This window comes from Moschus berezovskii, chromosome 28, assembly GCF_049115385.1.
Source record: "Moschus berezovskii isolate FMDL1 chromosome 28, NW_MosBer_1.0, whole genome shotgun sequence".
NCBI classification, from domain to species: domain Eukaryota; kingdom Metazoa; phylum Chordata; class Mammalia; order Artiodactyla; family Moschidae; genus Moschus; species Moschus berezovskii.
This window is the reverse complement of record NC_142487.1, coordinates 18007716-18028700: the sequence shown is the minus strand read 5'-3', so window position 1 is coordinate 18028700 and position 20985 is coordinate 18007716. Positions and strand designations below refer to the sequence as shown.

Sequence of the window (20985 nt, the reverse complement as noted above, 5' to 3'; positions counted from 1 at the left end):
CAGACTCCAGCCTCCCTGTCATCTGTTCTCCTTCCTCTGGGTGCAGGTTGCTGGAGGCCCAGCTGCAGGCCCAGAGCCGCGAGCACGAGGAGGAGGTAGACAGTCTCAAGGCCCAGCTGGAGGCCCTGAAGGAAGAGATGGACAGGCAGCAGCAGACCTTCTGCCAGACCCTGCTGCTCTCCCCAGAGGCCCAGGTGGAGTTCGGCATCCAACAGGAGATGTCCCGGCTCACCAACGAGAACCTGGTGAGTCCCCGCACCACGCGGGGCCCAGCCCTGGGAGATCACGTTCTCAAAGCAAAGGGGACCAGCGGTGGCCTTTCACCAGGCAGACAAGGTTCATGTCTTTGGCCCTATGGCAGGAACAGGGAGAGTCTAGAACTCTCCCATCAGCAAAAATGTGGAGGTGTTTTGTTTGTCTGTTAACATGTAACTGGCCTCCTGAAAATTTAGCAGCCCTTCTGAAAGAGCTTTCAGGTCATGCAGGTCAGGAATTCTGGCAGGGCCCAGTGGGGGTGGCTCGTCTCTGCTCCACTGTGGTTGGAGGGGGCCGGAGGATGCAAGGCCCCCACAGTCCCAGGTCTGAGGCCTCAGTTCCCCTCCCGGGGTCTGCTCTGCCCTTTATGTGGCAGCTGACTTCCGAGAGGATGAGGGGGCCTCCTAAGATCTAGTTCCAGAACTGGCCCAGGGTCACTTCCGCCACCTTCTGTGGACCAGGGCAGCTCTGGGCAGATTGAGTGGTGGGGACGGACTCCCCGCTCTTGCTCGGAGGGGCAGTGAGGGGAGTAGTCGGTGGCTGTCCTGGCAGGCAGTCATCGAATGAGCCGGGGCAAAGGCCAGAGAAATGAGTCTGTGTTCTCAGAGATCTCAGGCGCCTGGGGGAAGCAAGGCGGAACAGAGAGAGGAGGAGAAATGAGACGGTGTTTCCAAAAACCCGATTCTACGTGGGAGTAACGAATATTACAGAAAAAGCGTTGTGGGGGAGGCTCGAAATGAGGCAGGAGGCATGAAAGGGGGTGCCGCCCCTGCCGATGGGCAGAGAGGAGGAGGAGGGAGGAGCCCGGATGTCTTCCAAGGCGCCACCGTCGCATCGCTGTTGTGTCACAGAGTCCGTAATGGTCACGGAGCTCCCTGTGGGGACAGGGTGACGTTAATGCAGCGCTGGGTCCCAGGCGCTGATTCCCCCCTGGGGCCGTGGCTGCTAGGAATCTGGCGGCCTCTGAGGGGCCCCAGCCAAGGGCCTGTTTTGCTTCTGGGCCCCAGGTAACCTCGCTGGCCTGCGGGCTTGTCCAGCGGATGCCGCTCCAAGGCTTTCTCTTGCCTTCCATCTGTCCGTTCCCTCCCCAGGGCACCGCCCACGCACCTGGGGACCCGGAGGCTGAGGGTCTCCAAGGGGTTGCTGTGACACCAGAGGAGGCGAGGCCTAGAGGACTGTGGCTCAGGCAGGGCGCCAGGCGGCCTGAGCAGGGAGGAGACTGCCATCTAGACTGAGAGAACGCTGTGACCCATCCCCTGCTTTGTGGGTCCAGACCGGGGAGCAGCGGGGGTGGGAGGTGGGGGGACTCCTACTGGAGCCGGAGCCTGGCCTCCTCGTTGGCGGCCTGGCTCACTGGGTGCCAGGACCACCACCCCCACCCCCCTCCGCCCCACCCTCCAGGGCGGGATTAGATGTGTTCCAATCACACTGCTTCCTTCTGCTTTTAGGACCTTAAAGAGTTAGTTGAGAAGCTGGAGAAGAACGAGAGGAAGCTCAAAAAGCAACTGAAGATTTACATGAAGAAGGTCCAGGACCTGGAAGGTAGGGTGTGAGTGCGGTGAGTAGGTGTGTGAGTGTGTCCTGAGGCACAGGTGTGCTCAGCCCCCCTCGGGGAGCGGCCTGCCTGCCTGCCCCAGACACGTCATTCCACGTGCTGCTGCCCCCGCCCAGTGACAGACTCGCAGACATGCAGACCCCAGGAGCTCGCCCGGTCTCATTTTGCTGGAATCCACCCACAAACACGAACTTAGCAAGTGTTCAGGTGCTGACTCCAAGCTGTGCGGGAAGGGAAAGCTGCCCCACAGACCCGCCTTCGAAGGGCTAAACTGGAAGGCAAAACTTTCTGGTTCAAAAGATCGCTCTGTAACATGAAGCCCGAAACCACGGGGGCCCCCCCTCCATGCTCTAGTAGACACGGATAGAGGCCAGTTCCCTGGGTAAACGTCTCACCTGACATCTGGCCCAGAGGGGTCAGGCAGAGATTTCAGTGGATCTTCCAGAAACACCCAGAATGTTCTTTCTCTGACTCCCTGCTGTAGGTCTGATCATATCACTCTCCACCCCTCTTTGCACGTCCCACCTTTCTGGGAACCCTCCTCTGGTCCCCTCACCACCTGGGATGCACCCCCCCCTCCACTCCTGCCACCTCAGCTCAGGATTGCGTGCTCAGGGTTCCAGTCCCCTCGTTCACTGTCCTGACGCCACGTGCCTACCAGGCACGTTCCCATCCAGGTGTCAGTTTGTTTAATCACCCGCTAGGCTCTAGGAGGGCAGGACCGTGTCCTGTTCAGCCTTGAGCTGTCACCCCCCGTACCCCGCGTGCCCCCATCTTTGGATTTCTCTTTTCTGTTCCTAGACTTCTCAGCCTCCCAGTCACTCGGACTTTTTCTTCTCTCCCTTCCTCCTCCTGCCCTTCACCCTCCCTCTTCCCTTCTCCTTCCCTCCTCCCCTCCCACCTTTCTCACCGCTGGGGGAAGCTGGGAGAAGCAGCCCCTGAGAGCAGAATGGTTGTACAACCTGCGCCTGCATCCTTCCCAAGTTCTCTGGTCCACAGCCCGCCCTCTGCCGTGTGGGTGTTTCCCGGCCCCTCTCCTGAGTGGATCCAGTGCTCAGGTCTCCTTGTCACACGCGTGACCCAGGCTGCAGGGCAGACCATGTACGGAGTGTGGGAACCCAGCGAACCCAGAACCCTGGGGCCCAGACCCTGGCCCGAACCCTGCCCACCCAAGATGCCAGGTCCCCGGGCCTGAGCCTGGAGATCTCTCAGTTCGTGCTCCGTCCCTCTGCCCTGCTCAGCTGCCCAAGCCTTGGCCCAGAGCGAGAGGAAGCGGCACGAGCTCAACAGGCAGGTTACTGTGCAGCGGAAGGAGAAGGACTTCCAGGGCATGCTGGAGTACCACAGGGAGGACGAGGCCCTGCTCATTCGGAATCTGGTGACAGGTCAGCCCCGCCTCCTGTCCCCCTCCTGCACAACCCGCACCCCACGGACACCCCCACCCGCTTTCACCTGCCCCCTGGAGCTGCTGCGTTTCTGACAAGCTCCCAGGTGAGGCTGATGCTGGGGTTAGTGTGTGGGCTGCCCCCAGAGTGTGTGGCGGGGGGCGCCCACAGGGCTCTTGGGAGCTGCTTTCCTTGCCACCCTGGGCCTGGTTTGCCAGTTGTACCAGCTACGAGCCCTCTGGTCTCACACCCCCACCTGGCTTCAACAGGCCTGACGTCCTGCTCTGGGCCCAGCCCACGTTAGCAGCCGCCTGCAGGGCCAGCAGGGAGAGCCTGGGCCTGAACCAAGGTGTCTTTGGAGGCCTGGTTCTCTGGCCCCCAAACTGCTGGTCCCCTCTCTGGTGCCTGAGTTCTCCCATCTGTAAGACTTGAAATATGACAGAGGTGAAAGTGCTGTGTTGAATTGTTCAAGTGTGAGGAACTCAAAGAGATGGAAGAACGGGGCGTGTTTTCAGCCTGGCACAGGTTTTGGTTCAGCTCTTTGTTTGGGGTGTTTGTAGTAGCTGAGTATTTTGCTCTTTTTACAAAGGTTAATTTCCCCTACCACCACTACAATTGCCTGACAACTAAATGTGACGTAAGTTCTCCTTAAACAGACTGTGTCTTGTTCAAATGCTGTTAGGAAAGAACCTTTAATCTCCGATGAATGAAACTCAGGGCTCACAGCACAGAGTGAAACCGAATAATACTGGTGGAGGGAACAATGCTGGCTGCTTGTGCCAGCCGACGGGCAGCTCCCCACGCTCATCACTCAGGTGGCCCCAGGCCTGCACGCGGCACTCGGCCACCTTCCCTCTAAACCACTTCCCAAACGAACTGGGGGAGGATTTCACTGACGGCAGCTCAGGTGCCCAGTGCTGGCTGTCCTGTGGATGATGACGAAAAGTAGTGCCATGGTCCCCACCCCCAAGACGCTGCCATTTAGCTGCTGCAAGATCCCAAATCACACTGGAAAGTTCCAAGGCAGGAGAAGCTATTTGCAGTCTGCATAGAGGTCAGGCTTGAATCCAAAAGGTTTAGATTAGAAGTCTGGGTCTTAAAAAAAGCACTTTTTTTTTTTTCTGGAAAAATGTTATTGGCTTTCTAATTAGAGCCAAGGGCCACTCTGCAGTCATCTGTGAAGCCTATGAGATGCCCAAATGTTAACCAGGTATCAGAGCATTATGGCCTGTAGGTGTATATTTGAGGTCAAGTACCCTCTGGAGATGCTGGCATCCTATGCCGAACCCTGACCCTGGACTCCCTGGTGGAAGATCTAAGGATGTTACCCCTTCCTTCCCCTGGCCCACCTGCTGGTGGAGGGGAGGCGGCCTCCCTCATTGCTTTGAGGGGCTCGTGGGACCTGGATGAGGTGGAGGTTGGGGGTGGAGGTAACAGGGATGTGGGGTGAGGACTGGGGCCGCAGTCAGCACGCTTGGGATCTGAGGCCTGGGGTCTTGTGCCTGGGCCTCATGCTTGCCTTTCCACCTTGCCGGTCCCTGGTTCTTTCCTCCTTCTCCTCCTCCTCCGGGTCCTACCAGCACCCCTTGCTCTCAGCCTGGTCTGTGCCTCCCTGAACTTCCTCTGGAATGGCAAGCAGTCTGACAGCTTCTCCCTAGTCTTCCGAGGGCTTTGGCAGGAAAGGACCGAGAGGCCGAGCAGGAGTCTGCGGTTCACAGGCAGGCTCACCAGCCCCTTCTGGTCCTGCTGGGACACACAGCCCAGGGGGCAGGGGGGAGCGGGGGTAGCAGCTTCTCCTGACTGCAACTCGGTTAGCGCTGGCCACGAGGGAGGTTGGTGAGATGGTTGTCAAGCAGCGGGGCGGTGGATGGGGCCAGTCAAGGCCTGCTTGAGCTGCCGCTTCTGGCAAAGTGTAGGCAACTGCGGCCGTGAGGTTGCTGAACGGAAGACCAGATGGGCTAGAGGTTTCTCCAGCTTGCCCAACCCCTGGCCCATGGGCTCTGTCTTTGGGACCAAGCCTCGACTTCTTGCTGCTGAGGAGCCCGCTGTGTCCACAGCAGGAAGTACTGGTGCAGAGGCCTAGGGGGCCCTTGCCCCAGTCCCCTGGTCAGGGAGCCTGTTCCTGTCTTAAGCCAGCCTCTGGCCGTGGGCCCCTTCTTGGCAAGGACCGTGGCCTGTGTGTAAACTTGGTCAGGGAGCTCCCCAGCCCCGGCCCTGCTCACGGGGATTCTCTTCCTCTGTGCTGTAAGGACAAGGCATGACAACCCTATTTTAAACACTTAGGAACATGTTTGTTGTTTGTTTGGGGTTTTTTAACGCATTTCTGAAATACTGGTAGACAGGGTCCAAAGGAATGTGTGTTTATCCAGGGCATCTTCTCCCCTACTCCGCTGCGCCCTGCACCCCCCGACCCCGAGGAGCCCCAGGAATCTGGAGAGACTGTTTGTATGGGGGACCAGGATTCTTATACCCCTGCGCATCGGGCAGCGTCTGCTGTCGAGCTAATCATTGCTGTCTGTTGTTGGCAGAGCTGAAACCACAGGCGCTGGCGGGCGCGGTGCCCTGCCTCCCAGCCTACATCCTGTACATGTGCATCCGGCACGCGGACTACGTGAACGACGACCTCAAGGTGCACTCCCTGCTGACCTCCACCATCAATGGCATCAAGAAGGTCCTCAAGGTCAGTGTCCAGGCCCCAGTGCTGGTCTTGTGGGGAGCTGGGTGAACACGGCAGCTCACTGTCGCCTCAGTTGCAAGTTCCCCAGAATCTGCAGCTCTGAAGGGAAATGCCGCCTGATCTCTAGACAGACGGGCCCCCCAGGGCATTTCGCTGCGTGCTCCCCAGGTCCCCCTGTGCTGGACCCCAGACAGTTAAGAACCGGCCAGGCCATCTGGCCCAGTGCTCAGGGCAGAGCCCAGGGCTTCTGGAGTCAGGCTCATCTGTCTTCCTTGGCTTCATCATAAGAACACTTCCTGTTTTGCTCCGGACCTTGGGGTCCAGCTTTATCTAGAGCTCACCCGTTCATGGTTGGTCCTCCCATGCGCTGCCTTCAGCCCAGTGACCTAGCACTATATGGCCCCGTTGCAGTCCAGTTTTCTCCAGTGAGACTCACAACTGGCCCCAGACGCCACCCACTCCCTGCTGGGTGGACACCACTGATCAGGGGCCTCCAGGCAGGGTCGTGTGTCCTCCCGGGGCTGGAGGAGCAGGAAGGCAGCCTCACGGGGAGGGCTTTCTTCTGTGTGCCTGTGAAGAGTAAGGGTCCGCTTGTCACCAGGCCTGGTTGGGGCCTCCTGGGTAAGAGAAGGCAAGGTGGAGCTGTCAGGACAGATGGGAACCGCCTCCTCATAACCAGGCACATCTTTTTCTTTCACAGAAACACAGCGAGGACTTTGAGATGACCTCGTTCTGGTTGTCCAACGCCTGCCGCCTCCTGCACTGCTTGAAGCAGTACAGCGGGGATGAGGTCAGTGTGAGGTGAACCCAGGCCCCTGGAGGGCGCGGACGCCACCAAGGTGCCCCGTGTTCCTCAGCAGTTAGGGCCTCTTTTCCGTGGCTGCAGCCAAACATGTTCTGCCTCAGACCCCAGGTCAGAACAGGGGCAGAGCGGAGAGGTGTCGGTCCTGAAGGCATCTCGGTTTTGCCCACACGTCATCCTGAGCTGCTTCGTGTGCCCAGAGGAGAGGGCGTGAGGTCTCTGGGACCTCAGACTCTGTTCACTGAAGCAGGAATAAGGCAGACGTCTGTGACCCTGGGGGCCCCTGGAGCGAATGGGAAGATTCGTGGGGAGATGTTTGCATAACCCATCCATCAGCTGAGAGCCCTCTAGGAATCTCCCTGAAAACCCTGTGAGCTTAATTTTCTGAAGCACTCCTGGAAGGGCCCCATTTCTGGGAAAGTGGCAGAAAGCTCAGTGGTCTGGCGTGTCAGCCTGTCTCCGAAGCTGGCCAGTTTGTCTGTTCTAAGACAGAGGTGGTCTAAGAGAAGAGGAGAGGTGTAACTGAACTACAAATGTGCAAACTGGCCCTGAAACCCAGCTTCGTGCTTCTCATCAGATTCAGTCCCTTGACCTGAGGCCCCACCTCACCCCCACTTATTGCTCTGCTCTGGAGCTCTAGGGTCCAGCTTTTTCTCAAACTCACCATTCCCACTGTTGATCCTTGAAAAAACTTCTCCCATGCTTTGCCTTCAGCCCAGTGACCTAGTAACATACAGCTCAGTCTCACCCCCATTTCTCTAGTGAGAGTCCCAACTTGTACCCAGATGCCGCTCACACTGAACGCCCTGCGGGCTTTCTCAGCTTGCCTCCTCCCTTTCCTTTCACAACCTCAGTCTCTACACTCCCCAGGCTAAGACACAGTATAGCTCAGTAAGGTGCACCAAAAAGCTTTGTTCCATCTTTTGTGCCAGAACAAGTTTTCACAAGACTGTTCTCTCTGGGATGATAGAACATGCCATGCCAGGCAGTCTCTCCGCCCTCGGAATGGGACTTGACTTCCATCTCTATCCTAGAATCTGAAACTTCATTTCACCTGTTTTTATTATGAAAGGGAGTGGGTTAAATGTTAAAGAAATAGTGTGTTTATTATTAGAAGAAATGGGGCTCATTTCAAACCAGATATCCTCTATTCCCTAACCCTAACATTATACACAAGCTTTTACTTTAACCAGAAAACTGTATTTAAGGTTATCTCCCTGAAAGTCACCACTTGACCTAATGCTGTCTGTACTCTGCAGGGAACATTACACAGGGCTCAGGAGCACCAAGAATTCTGTTCCGTTGGGCTACTCTTGCATGTGCTTATATTCCCAGGGACAAGACTTGAACCACAGTGTAACCAGATCTGCATAGCCTAGACAACAATTATCTTGTTATCCCCTCTTCTGCCTGCTTTTGTTTTCTTGAAGAATTGCTTTGTGATCTGACATAGTATGAGAGGCATTACTAGAGACAAGTCACCCTTTTGAAAACACTGACTTTTCGGCTACTCTTGATTGCTTTTGGCCTGAATACAGATATATTGTTCACATGAGTTCTTCTGATATTAGTAGCTCTCTCAACTCGCATATTACTCCATCTAGTTAGCAGGGAAAGCTCAGAAGACATGGTGCTATAACTGTGGAATCATCTTGGTTCATTCATTAATTCTGATACTCAATGATAGACTCTACATAAAATTTCCCATTGTAAAAACATACACTCTGAGCCAGGTACTTCTTCAGGGACTTGTGTATAGTCTTACTATTTTAGGGTAACCTGGTATATTGGGACAAGAACTGGATTAAGATGCAGGAAGCATGGATCCCTCCCGGGACCTGCTGCCAACCTGCACTTTGTTGCCTCAGGGAGACTTCAGGGATTTGGACCAAATGATCACAGCCTTTTGATTAAGCAGTTTTCCGAGTCCTCTGTCATGCTAAGTTTTGACTCTGCCTTCAAATTTAAGAGCCATCCTTGAGAACTGGAAGAACTGACAGGGTCTTTTAGGACATCACCTGACCAGACAGAACCTGAGCAGCCTCCCCACAGTAGGATACCTTGGAAGTGACTGGAGGCCCGGAGGTCTTCCTGTGCCTGGCACTCAGCAGAGCGCCCGTCTCCCTCTGCAGGGCTTCATGACTCAGAACACTGCAAAGCAGAATGAGCACTGTCTTAAGAACTTTGACCTCACTGAATACCGCCAGGTGCTGAGCGATCTTTCCATTCAGATCTACCAGCAGCTCATTAAAATCGCCGAGGGCCTCTTGCAGCCTATGATAGGTAAGCTGGCACTGGAGATCTCCAGCGCTCATCGTGGGGTCTGAAGTGAGGGTAAGTGCTCCCTCCGTTTAGGGAACTGTCTATCTTAGGACAGCCCCCAGAAAGCCCAGGCTCTTCCCAGAAAAGGTAGCTAAGGAGGTGTATACCGTCTACTCAAGAAGAGTCATGAAACTTTCAACATCAACCCATCAAAGCATGTGATACTTGAGTAGTGAGAATACAGATCACTTTCCCTCTGTCTCCTTTTTCTGTAATATACTGTATTATTTTTTCCCCAAACTAATTTCCATAGGTACTAAATATAAGTTCAGAAAGTATAAATGCATACACAGTGAAAAGATATAATACTCTTGCCCCTATATATACTTTATTCATGGAAAAGGGAAAGAATTAAGTATGTTGATATAAATGAACACAGTAGTAAACACTCATGCAATAAATATTTATTGAACATTCTGTCCAAAGCAGGATACTTGGGCACTTGACATGATATCAGAATTGAAAAATAAGAGCAGTTATTTTTTAGGTTAAAAGAAAAGTAACACACATGTGCATGACTCAGTGTGCTCCTTAAAGGCTGGGCAGGTTCTCCCATAGCACGTGGACAGTGTTTTCCCCAAGTTCTGACAGCATAAGTGGGTTGTAAGTGAATTCCAAGTAGGGCAGGGTCCCACATGCCAGGCAGAAATATATCCCTTGGGAAAAGATTCATTCCAAATCCTCCTCCTTGTCTGAGAATCTTCTTAGGAGAAGCCAGTTTATTCTCACCAGACATAGGGAGAACTGGGGATATTTCATGACTCAGACAAAGTGATAGTTAATCACATCAGTTCTAGAATTGGACAGACCTGGGTTTGAAGCCTGGCCCTGCCACTTCCTGGTAGGGTGACCTTGGGCAAATTATTTAATGCTTCAGTTTCCTCACTAGGAAATGAGTTGTTGGAAGGTTAAAAGGAATACTGAATCTGACATGTACTTAAGTGCTGTGCATTAACTGTGGCAGACCAGCTCACCTTAAGATTTACATGGCCAGAGACTGATAGAGTAGAGCTGTTTGAACAACTGTTGGATGATCTCAGGGTCCAGGCCCAGGTCAGTGGCCAGGCCACGACTACACTCACATTGCTCAATTCTCAAATTTTGGTCGCTCAGCACAGAAGCCAGTACAGAATTGAGTTGGTTTTACCTTTTACCTATGTCCCATCACCAATAAATTTAAGCAAAGATTTAGTCCACAGGTTTAGTCCAAGATTTCTATGTGGAAAACTTACTCAGTGTAGAGATCAATACATTAGAAACCGCATGCCAAATGCTCTTTGTTCCTGAGCGTCACCTCTGAGCAGGATCGGGGCCAAAGCCCTGTGTGATCTGCGTGACCCAGAAGCAGATCTAATTTGGGAACATCCATTGCTCTAATAGCGCTTCGCTTTCAGTGTCAGCCATGTTGGAGAACGAGAGCATTCAGGGTCTGTCCGGGGTAAAGCCAACGGGCTACCGGAAGCGCACTTCCAGCATGCCGGAAGGAGACAACTCCTACTGCCTGGAAGCCATCATCCGCCAGATGAACTCCTTCCACACGGTCATGTGTGACCAGGGCCTGGACCCCGAGATCATCCTGCAGGTGTTCAGACAGCTCTTCTACATGATCAACGCAGTGACGCTCAACAACCTGCTTCTGCGGAAGGACGTCTGCTCCTGGAGCACAGGCATGCAGCTCAGGTAGGTGCAAGCACCTCAGCCCACCCCCAGGAGGGGGGACACCCCACACGCCAGCTCCACTCACACATGGGGGGCACTTGTCTCTGAAAATGACACCCAAATCCAAGCGGCCCTCCTTGTCACAGGCAGTGTGTGACTCAGATCCATCACTTTTTTATTTGTTGATGAAATTCATCACATACCGAGGAGGTGAGCTTGGTAAACAAATTAGTTTAAAGGCCAAACATTGGCAGACTTTATAAAGATTGTAAATATGATTTGGCTAGGTTGGAGAGAAAAATCAATGATTTAAGAGGCATGACGGCTCTGCTGCTGATGCTAAGTCACTTCAGTCGTGTCCGACTGTGTGACCCCATAGATGGAAGCCCACCAGGCTCCACTGTCCCTGGGATTCTCCAGGCAAGAACACTGGAGTGGGTTGCCATTTCCTTCTCCAGTGTGTGAAAGTGAAAGTGAAGTTGCTCAGTCGTGTCCAACCCTTACCGACCCCACGGACTGCAGCCTATCAGGCTCCTCCATCCATGGGATTTTCTAGGCAAGAGTACTGGAGTGGCTTGCCATTGCCTTCTCCGAGGTTAGAGAGAAAAATCAATGGTTTAAGAGGCATGACGGCTCACCGGAGTACAAATATGTTTGCGAATGTTAAATGTAAGTTGTTTTAATTCAGTATAGTTAATGCCTCTTTTCCCCATTAACTTAGTCCAGACACTTTAGGCCCTTCATCTTGGCTTGGTTTTAAGCACCCACTCATTCCACAAACAGTTACTGAGCGCCAGGTACTTGTCACGCTCTTGCCCACATGAGAGAATCAAGAGGAGAGTGGTCACACTAATGGCAGCTGGGCTGCGGAAGAAAGCCACGAGGAGAGCTCGTCCCAGTGGAGCAGGGGGACAGGCGTCACAGGGCACTCTTCCTGTGTCTAAGGTACAACATCAGCCAGCTGGAGGAGTGGCTTCGGGCAAGAAACCTGCACCAGAGCGGAGCCGCTGAGACCATGGAACCCCTGATTCAGGCTGCCCAGCTCCTGCAGTTAAAGAAGAAAAGCCCTGAGGATGCTGAGGCCATCTGCTCCCTGTGCACCGCCCTCAGCACCCAGCAGGTACGGTCGCTGTCAGCCAAAGGGACTCAGGGCCAGGCCAGCTTTCATTTCAAGTCCGTTCCTGCCAAAGGTTGTTTTCAAACCGCTCTGGGCCTTTTTCTGCCCCCGGTGATACAGCCCTGAAAGTTCAGTCCATTAGATGTTCCTGCATGAACCAAAGATACTTTGGTCTGCCAGTAACTCTCTGGTCTCTTATTCACTTAGACCAGGTAGTCAAACCCACAAACCACCAAGCTTAGGCACAAAGGTTTTTAAACACTTACAGAGAGTTCTGGAATATCTCTTACCCCAAAATTTAAAATTCTTTCGGAAATTGGCAGCAGCATCTGGCATTTGGCGTAAAATTGTTTTCTTTACAACTATAATTCCATTACATTCGTATTTTCATGTAGACTTCATATGTGCTATTTTATTTTTTAGTATTTTTTTAATTGGCTGCACCAGATCTTAGTTTCAGCGTGCAGGATCTTCAATTTTTTTAAGTGAATACATGAGGGATCTTTAGTTGTGGCGTTCGAACTCCTATTTGCAGCATGTGGGAACTACTAGTTCCCTGACCAGGGATAGAACCCAGGCCCCCCGCATTGGGAGTGTAGAGTCTTAGTCACTGGACGACCAGGAAAGTCCCTACATTATTTTAAATAAAGTCAGTAAGCATCTGACTTTAAATTTTCTTTCCTTCCCCTCCCCAAAAGTTGTATTTATACTGGGTCTCAGTTGCAGAGATAATTTGTTGTTTCCATTCAGTGACTAAGTCATGTTGGACTCTTTGCGACCATATGGACTGCAGCACATCAGGCTCCTCTGTCCCCTGCTATCTCCCAGAGTTTGCTCAAGTTCATGTCCATTGACTAGGTGATGCTATCTATTTCATCCTCTACCAGCCCCTCTTCTTTTGCTTTCAAGAAGTACTACATCTGTCAAAAGATAAATCCTGTCCCCACATAGGTGACCTTGCCCTCCATCATGAATGTGCCTGTTTAGAAATGGGCCCACCACAGGGTGGGGGTGCAAAATGAGACCAGCATGAGGAAATCGGGATTTTCCATATTAAATCATGCACCTTCTCTCTACCCAGCACCTAAAGAACAGCAGGATCCAAATTCAGTATTGCAAGTAAACATACATTTCCTTACCACCTCCATTAGGTACTCAGAGATGAAATACCAAGCTCTTAAGAAAGCTGCTTCCTCTGTACATGTTTACTGAAAGTTTTGAAACTTAAAATTTTGCTTTCATAAGTATATTCCTAGACTGTACCTGGCACCGCTCTGCCACTGGGCAGGCCACTTCCCCCACACAAAAAATTACCTTCTGTTTAGATAGGAGAAAAACCTGCACTTTAGTAAGTGATTTTGGGGTGTGGAACTCCGGGAGTTGGTGATGGACAGGGAGGCCTGGCGTGCTGTGATTCATGGGGTCGCGGAGAGTCGGACACGACTGAGCGACTGAACTGAACTGAACTGAACTGAGAGGTAGGAAAGTGCTGTTAAGACCTTTGTTATAAAAGGAAAGCTACCCAGGACTCTTAATGAAACCTTTAAATGCCTAGTAGATAAGGTGCTGAAGACTTCAGGCCAACAGTTTCCTAAAATCCTCATTAATTCATAAGTCATAGAGCATGGGTGAGGGTTGGGCAGATATATAGGAGAAAGGAATCGGTAAGAGAGCTCAGATCTCCCAGGCAGAGCTTTGGGACACTAATTTACTAAACGTGGATGCCTCAATGTTAGTCCAGCTGCACCTGAATTGTGGGTCTTGCCTACAGAGAAGTGTTCTCTGGTGCCAATGTCATATATTCTTTAAGATTCAAAAGTGGTTTTAGGTTCATTTAGCTCTGTGCTAAACTTTTGTTTTTGTTCCAACAGATTGTCAAAATTTTGAACCTTTATACCCCTCTGAATGAATTTGAAGAACGGGTAACAGTGGCCTTTATACGAACAATCCAGGTGAGTTTTAAAATACTAATCAATTTTATAAAGCCCTAGGATAAAACAAAAGAATTGGTAGTTTAGAGTTTAACCTAACTTCTCTTTATTAGTAAAATACTGCTTCCCTTATATTCTAGAAGACCTTACATTCTTAGGTGTTCTCCTTTGGTAAATAACTTATCATATATACACAGGAGACTGAACTTTAATAATCTTTACCTCTTGGATTTTACATTAAGTATTGTTTCATTGACCACTGTGTGTGTGTTAGTCACTCAGTCGTGTCTGACTCTTTGTGACCCCATGGACTGTAGCCCGCCAGGCTTCTCTGTTCATGGGATTTTCCAGGCAAGAATACTGGGGTGGGTTGCCATGCCCTTCTCCATGGGATCTTCCCAACCTAGGGATCAAACCTGGATCTTCTGCTTTGTAGGTAGATTCTTTACCATCTGAGCCACCATGGAAGCCCCCATTTACCACTAGCAAGTTGCTAAACTATAACACAAAGTGAAAGTAAGCAGAATATCAACCCTACCCATAAATGAAACTAAGAAATACTCTTTTGTTTTGTTTTGAATGTTTGTTTATTTGGCTTTGTTGGGTCTTAGTTGCGGCATGTAGGATCTCTGTTGTGTCATTCAGGATCTTTCCTTGCAGCTCATGAACTCTCTGGTTTCGGTTTGTAGGCTTAGTTGCTCTGTGGCGTGCGGGATCTTAGTTCCCCGACCAGGGATCAAACCTGCATCCGCAGCATTGCAGTGCAAATTCTTAACCAGTGGACCACCCGGGAAGTCCTAAGAAATACTGTTTTAAGGGGAAAAAAAAAAAGAGCTCTTAAATCTTGACTCTTAAAAGACTTACGATATTTACCCTTAGGAACATTCTTGAAAGCAAGCATATTAAGGGAAATGTTTATTTAAATCTGTCTTAAGAATTTGGGAATGTTTGCCTAAAGATGAGCTTCCTAAGCTGAGCCCTCAGTGACCTGTGCTGAGTGCCTAGCTGACAGCATCTGAAGGATGAGTAACGTCAAGATTAGCCCAAAAACGGTGAACACTCCTCCCATCAGTACAGGTGGGAGCACCCTGAGGAGACACAGTACTTTGTCAAACTTTTAAACTGTCTCTTCAGCCAGTGAAGTAACTGTCAGTCCTTATCCAGGATAAAAAGAAATGGGAGAAAGTGATTAGAGGAGGAGGCAGGGAAAGCAGAAAAGAATAAATTACCTTGAGCATCATGTGTAAGTAGAGAAGAAAGGCTGAAGGTCAGGGGAAGGTGCCAGTCAGATGGAAGCTTGTTCTGTTAAGGGCAGTGGGAAATCCAGTGGTTGTTAAAGATTTGGGTCAGAGAGAACCAGGCAGAGAGTCACCTCCATGGATGTTATATCATCAGCTGCTGAAATGACTGATGACAGAAGCCATTGAGTTCTCTGACATGCCACTGTTTTTACGGAGAGCTGAGAATTTACACAGAGCAGAGTATGTATTTATTAGAAAGCCTTTTTTTGCTTTTAGATATCTGAGACACACATCAGAGGGAACTCTCTATAACTGCTTATAAATTTGCACTGTATATGAGAAGAGGGTTCAAGCCAAAGGTCAAAGAATATGAGCCAAATCACACTTGGGGTTTAAGGTAGTAGGAAAAAGGCAGTGGAAGTTGGTCAGATAGTCTCTGGAGACACATACAGTGAGTTTCTGAGTCATCCTTAGCAGTCAATTATCAAGTCCATCAATTCTGTCAAAAAATGTTGTGTGTGCGTCTGTGTGTTTGCCAGCTAGGGTTTTAGTTTTGTTTCTTCCTACACAGTGCTCAGAGGAAAGGCTGGGACGGATCATGCCATCCTCCCGTACTTGAACCTTATGTCGGATAAATACAAGTTGCTTTTGCAAACCATTTGCTAGGACAAAATATGCTGATGTGTAAGAATGATTCCTGTGAAATGACTACCCTGTGAATTTTAAATAAATCTATATGTACCTTTCGCTCCTGAACTGTAGTATAGGTATTATTAACTTTACTTATCTGTTCCATTTTTATACTCTCCTTTAAATCCTTCACAATTTCTTCAAACCCTTTAAAGTGCAGAGCCTACTGATAACTCTGAGTAAGGTAGAGAAATTAAAGGGTCTTAAGTGCTATGAAAAAATTTTAAGAGCCTCTTGCCATTTTACATTTTATGCACATTTTCTCATGCTGTGTGATGGCTTTGTAATGATAAATGCAGCAAAGCTTGGAGCCAGCTGAGTGCTGAGCTAGCAACACTCCTGGAGAGACTGCTCTGCCATGAAAGCCGCCCTATGGTATCTTAAGTTAGTGAAGCTGCTTATTCATCCTTAAATGTCCTTGACTTTTCTGAACTTCTTTTCCTATCATTTCAAACTACTTTTTCAAACTGTTAAAATTACTTTATAAATTTGACCCATCTTTCAAGATACCAAACCTCACAGGTGTTTTTAAACTTGACACCTGGAAATTTAAAGTGTTTTCCTTACCCACGTTGAACTCTACAGGTTCTTCTGCCTTCTTAGAAGCATGTCACAGTCCTACATTCATGCCGATTTCATTCTAAACACCCTGTTTCCTAGCACATTTCAAAGGCTACTGCATTGCCTATTTATTGACCTCACCCCTCACTTCAAGGCATAATAGAGATGCTGTGAGTATTAGAGTCAATGTAACATCCACACACCGGATTCACTTAGCAGATAAATATCCCTTGTCTTCTCTAAAGGGCAAATGATGAAACCTCTAGAAGGTTACAGAATATCAAAATATCACTATCTAAAGCAATGATGCTGATTGCAGACAGGAAATTAAAAGATGCTTACTCCTTGGAAGGAAAGTTATGACCAACCTAGATAGCATATTAAAAAGCAGAGACATTACTTTGCCAACCAAGGTCCATCTAGTCAAGGCTATGGTTTTTCCTGTGGTCATGTATGGATGTGAGAGTTGGACTGTGAAGAAAGCTGATCGCCGAAGAATTGATGTTTTTGAACTGTGGTGCTGGAGAAGACTCTTGAGAGTCCCTTGGACTGCAAGGAGATCCAACCAGTCCATTCTAAAGGAGATCAATCCTGGGTGTTCATTGGAAGGACTGATGCTAAAGCTGAAACTGCAATACTTTGGCCACCTCATGCGATGAGTTGACTCACTGGAAAAGACTCTGATGCTGGGAAAGGTTGGGGGCGGGAGGAGAAGGGGACAACCGAGAATGAGATGGCTGGATGGCATCACCGACTCGATGGACATGAGTTTGAGTGAACTCCGGGAGTTGGTGATGGACAGGGAGGCCTGGCGTGCTGTGATTCATGGGGTCGCAAAGAGTCGGACACGACTGAGCGACTGAACTGAACTGAACTGAAAGCAATAATGGTGCCTTGTCCCAACAGGAAAAGCAGTTCTCATACTTGAAGTTAATGTGGGATGACCTGTGTTTTCAATCAGGATATATTGATTTGCCTGTTGGCAGGACTCAGTTAGTTGCCTTTGTATAGTTCAAAGTTTGATGGTGTGTGCCACACTCAAGGAAGAAAGGAAATTATTTATCATAAAGAGATAAACTTCGTATCATAAAAAGAACAGCCAACAACATAGCACTTGCCAAGTACTGGAGGCTGCTGAGTGCTTTCTTTACACACATTTACCCTCTTGAGCCTCATAACCTAACGAGTATACTCTCCCCACCTCATTTTTTTCCATGTTTTTCTATTTTAAACCATTTTAAAGTGTACACTTCAGTGGCACTGACTATATTCACAATGTTGTATAACTGTCGCCATTAAATCCAGAACTTTTTCATCATTTCAAACAGAAACTTGACCCAATGAGCAATAATTCACTATTCTTCCTTTACCTCAGCCCCAGATAACCTCTATTCTACTTCCCATCTCTATGAATTTGCTTGTTCTAGATATTTCATGTAAATTTGTCCTTTGGGCTCTGGCTTATTTTACTTATTCTTTGGGTTCATCTGTGTTTTGCTGTGTAACAGCAGTCCTATCATTCCTCTTTGTGGTTGAATAATAACCCCTTGTGTGTATATGTTACATTTTGTTTATCCATTCGTCTGTTGATGGACCCTGGATTGCTTGTTTACTGGGGGCAATACTTTCATTAACATTGGTATACAAATATGAGTATTTGTTCTAAGTTATTTTAGGTGTATCCTTGGGAGTTGAATTACGAGTTCATATAGTAATTCTGTGTTTAAATGTTTTGCATTCCCACCAGCAATGCATGACGTATATACACCATTCTTGTAGTTTTGTATGTTGAACCACCCTTGCATTCTGGGGAATAACTCCAAATTGGTCATGTATGTTTGTTAAGTCTGCCTGGTTTACAGTGGTATTCATTGGCCGCTGTTTGCTCTTGATCTTCCACCTGGTGGTTCTATCCATTATTGAAAATAGGGTAATGAAGTTTCTGATTATTATTATAGGCTTACTTCTCCCTTCAGTTCCTTCCATTTTTCCTTCATTATTTTGAGCTCTGTTGACAGATGCATATATATAACTCATATCTTCTTGATAGATTGAGACTTTTATGCATAAATAATGTCCTTCTTTGCCTCTTGTAAACTTTTCTAACTTGAAGTGTACTTTGTATGACAATAATATAGCTGTATCAGCTCTTTTCTGGTTACTGGGAATATCTTTTTTCAAACTTTTACTTTCAATCTTTTTGTGTGTCTGAAGTGAGTCTCTTCCAGACAGCATGTAGATGATTTTTTGAAAATCCTTTCTGCAATCCCTGCCTTTTAATTGCCTTTATGTTTCCATTTACAGTATTACTGATAAAAGGTTTACTTCTGCTATCTGACTGCTTGTTTTCTGTGTGTCTTACGTGTCTTGTGTTTCTCAGTTCTTGCATCACTGTCTTGTGTGTGTTTCTTGTAGTGAGGGTACCATTTTGATTCCCTACATTTCTGCATTTTGTTTTGGTTATTTTCTACCTCCTTGTGTTTTCGGCTCTGCGGGGTCTTGCTGCTTCACGTGGGCTTTCTCTCGCGAGCAGGGGTTACCCTTCACTGTGGTGCACATGCTTTGCATTCCAGTGTCTTCTCTTGTTGCAGAGCACAGGCTCTAGGGTGCATAGGCTTCAGTAGTTGTGGCGCGTGGGTTTAGTTGCTCCACGGCATCTAGTATTTTCCTGGAGGACGAGGAATTGAACCCATGGCCTCTGCATTGGCAGACAGATTCTTAACCACTGGACCACCAGGGAAGTCTCTGGTTATTTTCTTAGTGGTTACTCTGGTGATCACGATGAATGTCTTCAACCTGTAACAACCTAGTTTAAATAATACCCACTTGGGTTTCAATAGTATAGAAATACCTTGCTGCAATGCATCTCCATCCCTCTTGATTTATATTGTTATTGCCACAGATTACTTCCATTAAATGTGTGTACCCATTAACAGAAATTTATTCTTATTTTCTGCATTTGTGTAAGTCATATAGGGAACAAAGGTTCTGCAAAACAAAAGTATAATATTGGCTTTTACATTTACCTGGCTTCCCAGGTGGTGCTAGTGGTAAAGAACCTGCCTATGATGCAGGAGACACAAGAGATGTGGGTTTGATCCCTGGTTGGGAATACCTCCTGGAGGAGGGCATGGCCACCCACTCCAGTATTCTTGCCTGGAGAATCTCATGGACAGAGCCTGGTAGGGGTTGTAAAGAATGGCGCCCCATGGGCTTGTAAAGAGTTGGACATGACTGAAGCAGCCTAGCACGCAGCTTTACCAGTGTTCTTTTTCTTATGGTTTTGAGTTACTGTCTAATGTCCTTACATTTCACCTGAAGGACTTTAGTTACTGGTAACCAGCTCCTCTGCTTTTGTTTCTCTGGAAATGACTCAGCTGTCTCTTGGTATCCAGGAGGGATTGGTTCTGTGACCTCCACGTGTACCAGAACCTGTGGATGCTCAAGTCCTTTATATAAAATGGCATACTATTTGCATATAACCTATGCACATCTTCCTGTACATTTTAAATCATCTCCAGATTACTTATTATACCTAATACAATGTAAATGCTATGTAAATAGTTGTCGGCATATATCAAATTCAAGTTTTACTTTTTGGAACTTCCTGAAGTTTTTAAAAAATATTTTTGATCCATGGTTGGTTGGATCTACAGATGCAGAACCTGTGAATACAAGGGGTTGACTGTAATTCTCCTTCATTCTTGAAAGACAGTTTTTCCAGATATAGAATTCTCGGTTGACTGGAAGAAGAAATTTCAGAAATTAAAATGTATCATCCCACTGCCTTCTGGCCTCCATGGTTTCTGATAAGAAATCCACTTTTACTGAGGATAAGTTATGTGATGAGTTACTACTCTCCTGCTGTGCTTTGGATTCTTTGTCATTGGGGTTTGATACTTTGACATAATGTGTCTCAGGGACTCTTTTTGAGTTTATTCTGCTAGTTTGTTGAGCTTCTTGGAAATATATCTTTCATCAGATTTGGGAATGTAGGCACTATTTTTTCAAATAATTTGCTATCCCTTTCTCTCTTTCCTTTTTCTGGGACTCCTATGATGTATATTTTGGTTCACTTTATGGTGTCCCACAGGTCCCTCAGGCTCTGTCCACTTTTATTCATTCTTTTTTCTCTCCCCTCCTCAAACTGGAGAATTTCATCTGCTCTGTTTTCAAGTTGACTGGTCATTTCTTCTGCCTATTCAAGTCTTCCGTTAGACCCCTTTAGTAAAGTGAACAATTTCATTTTAGTTATTACACTTTCCCTAAAATATCTAGCTCCAAATAGAGGGTGAGAGGAGAGGGGCTCTGTCCCCTTTTTATCTTCCAACTGATGCCATGGAGGAAGCCACTGTATCCCAAGAGAACCAAAAGCAAGGCAGACATCTGTGCCAGGCCTTCAGGGAACTGCCAGACCAACCAGAGTGCACAGCCCCAGAGCTTCGGAAGGCAAGGTCTCACTGCCTGCCCAGGCACCAGCCAGCTGCTCCAGGACTGTTGCTGTCCTTGCAGCTGCAGTGTGGTTGGAGAATGGGGGATGGCAGCCAATGCACATTGCTCTCTCAGCAAAGATCTGCAGGCTCTCCTTTATCAGGCACTTTCCTGGTTGTTTTAAGCATCCAGTCAGGTTCCAGAGTTATACGACAGTTGATACCAGTTTCTTTTTTCTAGCTCAGTGGTAGCTTCAGTGGAGGGACTGACCCCTGGAGGTTCTTGTTCTGTCATTTTGTGCAATGTCACTCTCCCTTTTCCTTTTTAGAGATGAGGAAACTGAGGCAGAGGAAGGTTCG

At 48.4% G+C, this 20985-nt stretch overlaps 1 protein-coding gene across 1 annotated transcript in view; it reads left to right on the top strand.

Moving 5' to 3' along the window:
• The window catches only part of MYO5B (myosin VB), a 347287-nt gene that overhangs the window by 325570 nt on the left and 732 nt on the right, over positions 1-20985 (top strand). Inside the window, exons 30-38 of the mRNA XM_055417346.2 lie at positions 47-245; positions 1704-1797; positions 3052-3195; positions 5724-5875; positions 6573-6662; positions 8807-8957; positions 10391-10676; positions 11601-11775; positions 13644-13724. Coding sequence (XP_055273321.2) covers positions 47-245; positions 1704-1797; positions 3052-3195; positions 5724-5875; positions 6573-6662; positions 8807-8957; positions 10391-10676; positions 11601-11775; positions 13644-13724 — 1372 coding nt within the window. The remainder of the gene's footprint in view (positions 1-46; positions 246-1703; positions 1798-3051; positions 3196-5723; positions 5876-6572; positions 6663-8806; positions 8958-10390; positions 10677-11600; positions 11776-13643; positions 13725-20985) is intronic.